The 9,570-nt window shown below is 48.2% G+C and overlaps 1 protein-coding gene and 1 long non-coding RNA gene across 3 annotated transcripts; both read right to left on the reverse strand.

Annotated features, from left to right (window-relative positions):
* Positions 1–233: 233 nt before the first annotated feature.
* On the reverse strand, positions 234–7,474 carry trpc4apa (transient receptor potential cation channel, subfamily C, member 4 associated protein a). 2 transcript variants are annotated; one of them, XM_058046133.2, is made up of 18 exons: positions 7,302–7,474; positions 6,041–6,169; positions 5,314–5,430; positions 5,192–5,249; positions 5,062–5,117; positions 4,857–4,985; positions 4,204–4,405; positions 3,947–4,132; positions 3,619–3,761; positions 3,414–3,545; positions 3,291–3,349; positions 3,026–3,211; positions 2,874–2,964; positions 2,404–2,544; positions 2,214–2,325; positions 1,948–2,060; positions 1,658–1,864; positions 234–1,011 (listed from the first exon to the last, which is right to left on the reverse strand). In XM_058046133.2, the coding sequence occupies exons 1-18, from the start codon at positions 7,425–7,427 to the stop codon at positions 874–876; spliced, it is 2,325 nt and encodes a 774-aa protein (XP_057902116.2). In that variant the 5' UTR covers positions 7,428–7,474; the 3' UTR covers positions 234–873. The 2 variants fall into 2 exon arrangements, with proteins under 2 accessions (XP_057902116.2, XP_057902117.2); XM_058046134.2 differs by having other exon boundaries at positions 7,050–7,449.
* Positions 7,475–7,931: 457 nt separating this feature from the next.
* LOC144901220 (uncharacterized) lies at positions 7,932–9,080 on the reverse strand. The gene is made up of 3 exons (XR_013629367.1): positions 8,997–9,080; positions 8,168–8,258; positions 7,932–8,078 (listed from the first exon to the last, which is right to left on the reverse strand). It is a non-coding gene; the product is annotated as an uncharacterized LOC144901220 (long non-coding RNA).
* Positions 9,081–9,570: the final 490 nt, after the last annotated feature.

Below are 9,570 nucleotides of genomic sequence, written 5' to 3' on the forward strand. Positions count from 1 at the left end.
GTACATTCACACGTGACGTGTCGCGACTCGACATGCCGGGGGGGCCAAGTGTCCCGTCTGAGCGATGCAATGAGGTAGCTCATCCATTTCCACGTCAGCATCCTCCGTGGAGACGCCGCGTCCGCACCTCCCTACTCCCCGAAACGTGCAAAAGAGCCGCCACTCTGCCAGATTGTCGTCGGGAGAAAGCCAGCGGAGGATGGATGTCAGAAATCAAACGGCTAAAGTAAAACCTGGAGCGCCTGCATAGTTTATTCTCTTCCCAAAGCGGTTCCCACAAGGATACAAAATTAATGAGATTCATCAACAAAACGTATAATAAACAATAACAACACACGCATCTGTGCACCGTTTTATTCTACAGCTAAAAGCAAATGAACGACGTCGCCCAACGGAGAATGAATGTGGGGGTTTGAACGTGTGAACGCATCCTGCGGTCCAGCTAACCGATGCAACCAGAGAGCACCGACGACAAGAAGGAGAGGAAATAAAGATGGCCGAGGAGTCCCTATTTCCTTCATGAGGCCATGGAGGTGTGCTGAGGGACCAGGGGCGGGGGGTCGGGGGGCGGGGGCGCGGCCACGTCCGAAGCCTGTTGATTGCGATCAGAACCGTTTGCCGAATGAAACATTTTTCGCCATAGAATTTTGGATGAATATAAAAGCTCTACTTTGATTCCAACTAAAGCAACAACCAATGCGGGGGTCATTCCCAAAAGGTCCGTAGTCCTCACGGAGGGGTGTGCTTCCTTTGCGGAGGACCTGGAGACAAGACTCCGTGGGAAGGAACGTGCGGCACGCGGGCGAGCCGCCGGGGCTCAGTGGCGTCCGCACGAGCGTCAGGCGTCCACGCTTGCCGTCTCCACGGCGATGGTCAATCTTCCAGCAGGTCTCTGTCCAGGTCCATAAAGGGCTCGTCGATGTAGCTGGCTATTGCGCACAGAGAAGTCCTGTCTGAGCCCAGGAGCACCGACACCGTCTCCTTCCAATAGCTGAAGGGGATACAGGAGCTCTGGGGGGGAGAAGACATTTTCACTTTGGCGTTGCCGTAGCAACGTAAACGACAACAACGCTTCTCATCATCAACACGGACCAAGCGGGCTGTCGGCCATTTGTTCCCTTAGATGTACTTAACTCGGCCATTTTTGACCATTTTGACTGATCTTTGAAGGCATGAAGACCATGGTGAACGTGGAACATCTACACTTCCTTCTAGTTACCGTATTTCTACACTCCTTGTAAATATTGCTTCTATATGATTTGTAGTCCTTTTACGTATCCATCCACTTTCTATGCCGCTTATCCTCACTAGGCTCACGGGGGCATGCTGGAGCCTATCCCAGCTGACTGGAGGCCAGCCAATGGCAGGGCCCAAATAGACGTCAAAGTGCTCTGTAGTGAAATGCACCAGTGGAGAGTTGCATCATCGCCTCTCTTTACATATGAATACGCCGTTGAGATAATAAAGACATAAATAACGTTCATGGCGTTCAGAGTGGTGTCTACACCAAGGATTCTGAGGATTGGCCAGTTCATCGATGAAGAAGCAGCCGGCGGCGACGTTCACATGAAGCTACCCAAGCTAGCTACTACCGGCTGTGGCGTCAGTAAGAATGACACGGATGTGCTGGAATGGCGAGGTGGGCGGGGCCACTCACATTCTCCAGGCAGGTGCTGTCTTTGTCCTTGTTGAGGTAGTGGCACTGCCAGAAGCGAAGGAGATTACGGAAGTTGTTGAGCAGACAGCCGGGGTACTTCTCGGCGTACTCCTTCTCACGCAGGGCGCTCAGGTAGAAGGGCAGCTTGGCCTTCCTGCGGGCCAACATCAGGATGACCAAACTGGTGTTCAAACAGCTGACGTTCTCCTGAGGAAGGTGTGTGGGGGGGGGGGCAAGACAGAAGTGAGGAAGAGGGACCGTGCACCCAAACCAGCGCTCGGACCTCAGACCTGTGTGAGCGTCTGCACGTTGATGATGTTGACCAGGCGGAACAGGAAGGAGAGTCGGTTCTCCACCCGGGCCATGTAGGACAGCAGACAGCACTCCGACAGCACCTCCACCACTGGGGGGGGCACAGAGGCTAATTAATTCATAGGGAAGATTCGACGCTGCCCCCCCCCACATAATCCTTGTCTTGTCACGTTTTGTTTCCTAGCAGCACAGCAACAGACTAGAACCTAGACCTACATGGGCTGGTGTCCAGGACCATCCTTACCTTTGACATCCTCGGTTTGGCTCTGAAAGCGGTCCAAGGACAACACGATGCAGCGCACCAGCATGTTGGAGTCCACCAGAGAACTGTTGATCTGGGTCAGAAACATCTGGAACTGAGAAGACAAATCGCCCATGTGAGACTCGGTATCCGTCCCACCAAAGTATCCGTCCCATAAAAGTATCCGTCCCACCTTCTCGGGGGCGTTGACGTATTTGTTGAACCTTTTGAAGGCGTCGATGTTGAACTTCATGAGCTCCCCGAGAAGGTCAAAGTAGCTCTGCAGGACGTCTCTGGAAGTGCAGCCACTGTCGATGATGCAGAACAGGATGTGCTGTCACAGGAAAGGGAGGAGTTAGGGGACATCGGTTCACACGGGACCAAGTCCCAAAGTGTGCAAGAACACACTCTTATGGAGGACCACCATCTGCTTGTGTGCCTAGTCTTGCATCCGGCAGCTGGATGAGCTATGATTGGATCCTACCAGGATGTTTCCGTTACATTTGGTCTGTGGGGTCTTTATATTGACCAACATTTAAGATAAAATTGGATTTTTTGCCGCCAAATATGGGGGGCAGACCTGGTCGGATGGACATGTCAGCCTCAAGTCAATCATCCTTGCTACGGTGACAAGTCAAACGTATTCGCTTGCCAGACTCGCACCTCCAGTAGTCCTCTCTTCAGGAGGAACATTTGGTCGGCGTAGGAAGTGGCTCCTCTCAGGAAACTTTCCACCGCCCTCGCCTGCCAGAACCTATACCACAACACAAATATGTTTACAAACAGGAGGTCCACGGTGAAAAAGCGTGTCTGACCTGAAGGAGGAGTCCGGAGGCTCCCTCTTCATAACAGTGAGGAGGCGCGTCAGGAGGCCCTTCTTCCCATCGCACACAAGACTTCTATCGGTGTTGACCAGAGCCTCCACCTCGGGAATATTGGCCTTCATGGATATGGCACTCAGCTCATTCAGCTCTTGGCTGTTCAACAGGAGGTACTTGTTCCTGAAACCAAGACTTTTGCTCAGGAAGGAAGAACCAAGAAGTTAAACCGCAAACCAAAGTTGACTCAAGGCTTTCTTACTCGTGATGGTCGCTGAAACTTTGGAGAAGACGCAGAAACTGGATCTTGAAAGAGATTTCCTACGCCACGAGAGGAAGAGATGATTATATATGGAGATGATATCTGGACACCATAAGTACGTACGGGGCTACAGTCGCAGTTCTCGTTCTGGCCATGGACGACATGGTTGGTGACGGTGTATTTCCGCCAGATGAGCTTGTCAAACAGATTGTTGAGGCCTGGTATGAGACGGAACTCAGCCAGCATCTTATGGACCTGGAGGGACAAAGAAGGTCAGGAGGACACTCGGACCTCGGCTGGATTCTGGACTTCAGCGTGAAGACTCCACCTGGTTCCTCTGTCTGCCCATGAGAAGCACACAGAGAACGTAGAGCACCTCCACTTTGTACATGATCTCATGGACGATCTTCATGGATGGTGGCAGCCGATGTCTCAGCGGGCTGGTGGCCAGGGAGCTTTCATCTGATGACTCTGGAGACGAGACAAGATGTCATATGGATGTTCAAATGGCGGTGCCGCCAGATTTCATCTCCAGAAAAAAATGTCCGCCGTGTGATGTGTGGTTGCTTTCCACGCCTCGCCTCCACACCAGCATTGAAGGCTTCACTTGTGGCACCCGTGGTGTTCAAGGACCACCGTGACGAGAGCCGCCTTGCCTGTGCTGCTTTGTTCCGCCTCCTCCGTCGCCATCTGCATGAGGGAGTCCAGCACCAGAGCGTTGTCCAGCCACGTGTACCACTCCTCCAGCTCCTGCAGGAAGTTGGCGCCCGTGGCCTCCGACACCTTCCTTGTGGCGAGCTTACACAGGCGCTCAATAAATTCGGGGATGTTCAGCAAGGTGACTGAAGAAACAGGCGAGTCGTTATCAGTCTGGACGGCGAGGCCTTCAAGTTGCACTCGGACCAAAGCTCACCTTGATTGACCTCTGCACGCGAGGGGCTCGAGTTGCGTTTTTGCTGGGCGTTTTTCGCCAACAGGGTGTGCTTGTCGTCGTTCCCCAAATCGGGTTCCGAGATGGTGACGGACAGGATGCGGCAGAAGTTGGCCAGCTGTTGCTGGTCGAAGCTCTGGACCAGGCCTGATAGGTTGGGGATGCTATCTAAATGGATCATCTCCTAAAAGAAAAAACATCTCTGTGAGGAAGCGTTTCAGACTGAGGGGAAGAACGACAAAGTAAAAAAGATAGAAAAGTACCACTTCCACACGGAATGGGAGAACTATCATGTTGGACATCCCATGTGTGAAGGTAATCTGATCTAATGTCACTATCACGTCTAGTGGCCATAATACTATATATAACTTGTCTTTCAATATTTATTGATAATAATAGTCCACAGCTAAAAAAAAAAAAAAGAGTGACGTAAAAATGCAGCGTGCCTCAGGCTGATAAAAAAAACAAACTACGGACCGCAAATGGCCCCTGGCCCACACTTTGGACACCCCTGCTGTGTAAAGGTCAGGGTTGGTTGGCCACGACATGACATCAACTCTGACCAACCACAGCTCAGTTTTACTACCTTAAACCCCGGCAGGCTTCAGCTCAAGATGGACGGTAAGAGCGCTTACCTTTTTAACTCCAAGAATGTCTTCCATCAGCGTGGCGGTCTGCAAGAAGGTCTCCTTGTTTGTCATCAAGGTGAAAAGGAAGAGAACAAAGTCGTCCCGAGCCGCCAAGCTTTTGGTCACCCCGTCCGCCTGGGAATCCGAAGATGACCATTTGTAAACGATGAAGCAAAAAGTGACACGTAAATAAGAAAATGAGGATACTTACGCAGATACAACAATTGTAGAGAATACTAAGGCAGTCCTTCACCAAATCATCATTCACTAGAACAACAAAAGCACAGAAATGAGTGGAATTAGGTGACTAGGATCAAGCGCCACACTGAATTCTTTCTTACTTTTGGCCTTTTTCTTCTGCATAGTTAGTGTGGGTCTCATCAAGAGCTCAACCAGCAGCTACAATGACAAGAAATGGAATGATACAAAGATGATAAGCAAAAAAAGACAAATAGAGCCTTACATCGACTCCACCAAAAAGGTCAAAGGTGTGTGTGTTGGGGAAGGTGGACTCCTGGATGGTCTTCCTGTCCTCGGTGACAAAAGACATGGCCTCCATGGACAGCTGGGACAATAACACCTGGACACAAACAAAGTAAAGTCGGGTTTAAATGTTTAATTCCACACCTCCGACCTCCACTCTTCCCATGGAGGACATCTAAGAAGTCCACCTATTGGCAACCATGATAATACTGCACTGGCGTATCAGAACTGGGAAGGCAGGAGAAGCTGCCCATCATGACGATGTGGTGGAAGCCGTTAGCACGGACTGAACCACAACAAGGAAAACATGGATCGATCCAGAGACCAGAATGGACAAACAGAGGAAGCTGGGTCTACTCGTACAAAATCCAAACAGTCCACTGTTTGCCCCCACCCCATCCAAGGTCGTCAACTCCTCCAGGAGATTGCTGCAGTTGAGCTGCTCTTCTTCATGAACACCTGTTGCTTCTTGTCTCGGCCTGGGCCCGCCCACGCCTGTCTCCACGGCAACCGCTGTGTTATCAGGATGACATTCCAAGTTTGGGACAACTTCTTCAATCCTACACACATACCCTCCCTGATCGCACGTCTCCACCATATTTTAAATATGACATATAAATATGACATATAAATCCACCTCACCAAGACCCTTACAGTCCTCTACAGAGAAGTTCAAGAAGAAGCTAAGAAAGGAAGACCAAGTGTACCTTCAGTAGGCCATGGGCGTGCGAGAGGTCACTGTTGGGATGGCTGCTCTCGTAGAGCTTCTGCAGCAGAGTAGGGATGCCTTGCCACTTGGCCCGTTTGTCTCGCTCTTGAAGGAGGCTTCCTGGGAGCTACAGTACACAGTTACTGCATACACTGCAGAAAAATACTACCATGCAACATCACGGGTGCTGTTCATGGTTACACACGGCGCCCACAAGGAGCTGCCTTAGCTCGAACCAAGTGCTGTCAGTATTAATAATAATGCTAGTGTGGAAAATGAAAGCAAATCTATGATGATGCTTATCTATGCAGATTTTGACTAATTACTTATAATTCACCCCAAACACCAAAACACAAGTGGGCAAAAATTGAATATGTTCCAGTACTTACTAATACTAATACTGTTCTATTCTATCCCCACCTTTCATGTACCTTACAGGTACACATCACCAATGAAGCAAAGTATTACTCTGTGTATTATTACATTCATGCTCACTCATTCTGCCACATTATTATGAATGTAAAGACAGAAAGATGTTTTTTATGGTGTGCAAATGTACCTAATGAAGTGTCCGGGTGTCATGTGTTAAAATGCCAGGACAGGTGGGCCTTGACTTAAAAGCCAAACATGTTGAAATGTATTGTTTAGTCGCGGTGCAGTATTGCACATCATTGATAAGGTTGATCGATGAGGTTCATTGATCAATACAGCTGCTGTGCGTCCTTTTATGGAAACCATTCTTGTTGTGCTTGCTGGGCGTTACGTAATCGCCTGAATCGTTCAACTAGCTTAGCTAGCTAGTTAGCTTGGCCAATCATATTAACACGCCGGGTGTCCAAACAAAACCTCCCACGGTTTTCTTTACGCGTCCGTACTGTAAATACGGATTCGTTATTAAACTGAACAATTAAACAATGAAACGTTGTGTCAACCTCCGTCCTCTCGACTCAGCTCCTTATTTCCTTTGCTAAGCTAACGTGAGGCTAACAACAAAAGATGATGCTTACAGTGTTGCTAACATTTCTGCCTTATCAGCAACAAGACGACGCTAAGGAGGGCTACGTGTTTCCTTCGTACTGTTTTGAGAAATGCTCCAAATGTCACCGCCGGAAGCACAATTCTAAGTGAAATTACAGACCGCATCGTCAATCACGTCTGCCCGATAGCGTCTTGGGTTCAGGCAGCACCGCACAACGCAAGTCCCTGGTCTGACGCCACCAACTTTCGGGTGTCTTTACGGACGAATGTATAGCTCTTACCTGCGTCCCACGACTGAACGTCTGGCCTGTAATTTTACTGTCCGTCAATTTGAACACGATGTTACTTTTGCAATTTCTTTGTTTTGCTCTTGTACAGAGGGTCTCGGACCCCTTAAGCGTCGCCATTATTTCTTCTTCCTGAAGTGAGCTGCTCAGGCAGGAAGTAAATGCTCCGATCGGCCATTCGGGGGAATTTGGCGCCATCTGCTGGCAGAGATGCGCACTGCAGCAATATACTGTCATGGATACACGATGTAACTATTGGGGAATATTGGGGTATATTTACGTAGTAGCCAAAGACTGTTATGATATGCCGTGATGTAGTCACCAAGACTACAGCCTAATTATGCATTTATGCATAATTATGTTGTGCATAATTATATTATGTATTTATTGATTTATTTTCTATACATGTATGTACCCTGTGTGACTGCATGAAACTTCAGTATTTATCACAATTCACTTATTGTCAATTATAATCATTTGTGTTCATGTAGAACTTTTATATCAATAACCCAGTGACTTGCATGTGATTTTTTTCTGACTCTGTTTTATTGGATTATGTTATTACAGTACAACACTGGCAGTTTTACAGAATAAAATAATACAAGAATAAAATGTACTGTACAGCGGTATAAATTCTTCTATTTGCTCAAATGTCCCAGCCATGATTGTTGCAGTCATTTGAAGGTAGTATAGGAGCTGACGGCTTCCCACAGGCCCTCGCTCAGGACTGACCCGTCTAAACGTGTTCTGGTCCTCTTCAGCATCATGGATCTACAAAACAGTTCCTTCATGACACCTTCTCGCTCATAGATACATCAATGTCTTCTGGAGTCCCGAATCCAAGTAAAAGTAGACCCCACCTGCTGATGCACCTCCAGTGTGTGGCCCTCCTATTCCCTCCTGGGGGGTCCAAACCCCGAATGAAGCATGGCTCGCTTAGATCTGCCGACTCTGTAAAAGTGATGGATGTTAAAAATGTTTCACTTTTTATTCCATCAGAAATAAGAGCTGGAGGATTGTACTGTACAACCTGAATAGAGGTCCACCAGGTGCTTCAGAGAGAAGGCGGCGCAAAGAAGTGCAGAATTGGTTTTTTACCGTAGGACGAGTATGAAGGATGTTGTCTCTCAATGATCGGTACTTAAAACCCCTTTAAGATAATCACATGTACATAAGTATTCACAGCCTTATTTATTTTGTCTTATGTATGTGATAGTGGACCGTACCATCTAAACACCATCATTTCTGATAGGGAAATAATAACTTTATTAAAACCAGACAGAGCGGGGCCCACTCTGTCTCTGATCAGCTTGGTGCTACCAAACGATGGGAAGTCGTAGAGAGCAACCAGGTTCTCTTCAGAGGCTGCAAAAGGTCTTATTTTGGTTTATTTGTGCAAGGACGTCTTGAGCATGGATGAAGGAGAGTCTGGTGAATTTGGTAAGGCTGCTGGGTTGGATCTGCATCTGGACGAGCAGATACCCATGTTTGGGTTGTTTTTTTTTAGCCTCCTGCTGATTTGAAGAAGCTGCTGTGGCTAAGAGATAAGGAGCTACTGGAAAATGCATTGAAATCCCTTCAAACAGATTAGTTCCACAACATAGATAAAGGGTGATGATACAGGAGGACACACCAGCACGACACGCAGTGATGATGTTTGTAATCATTTAAAAATGCTCCAAAACTTACCAACAATCTCACCATCCTCAAAGGAAAATGTCTGAAACGTCCACGTCTTCTCTAGAAGTGATTCAATCCATGAAGGAATCTGCCTCCAGCACACAAATGGAAGCTCAGGTTCTGCGTCACTCAAGCTATGCCTCACTATGACTGCTGTGCACCAGGAAGTAGCAACGTAGGAGGGAGTGTTTGCGTCTGTGCATGATGTACACAACATACAGCATGTCATGGCTATGGCTTCCTGGGACGTTTAGGGCCTCCAAACTGTCTACTCTATGGATGAAAGAACATCATCCCAACAGTAACATACGGTGGTGGCAGTGTGACGGTCTGGGGCCGTTTGGCGGCTTCGGGACCTGGAAGACTTGCTGTGATGAATGGAAGAATGAATTCTGCCTGAAGGAGAATGTCCGCACAACCGTTGGTGACCTCAGTGTGACCGAATGACAACAATTCTGCAAAGAGGAGTGGGCCAAAGTTCCCCGAAAGCGCTGGAAGAGACTCATAGCAAGTTACCACTTGATTGCAGTGGTTGCTGCTAAGTTAAAGTTTAGGGGGAAACCACTTTTTCACTCAAGGCCAT

Source organism: Doryrhamphus excisus, linkage group LG11 (genome assembly GCF_037039965.1).
Source record: "Doryrhamphus excisus strain RoL-2023G ecotype Guam linkage group LG11, RoL_Dexc_Guam_v1.1, whole genome shotgun sequence".
NCBI lineage: Eukaryota > Metazoa > Chordata > Actinopteri > Syngnathiformes > Syngnathidae > Doryrhamphus > Doryrhamphus excisus.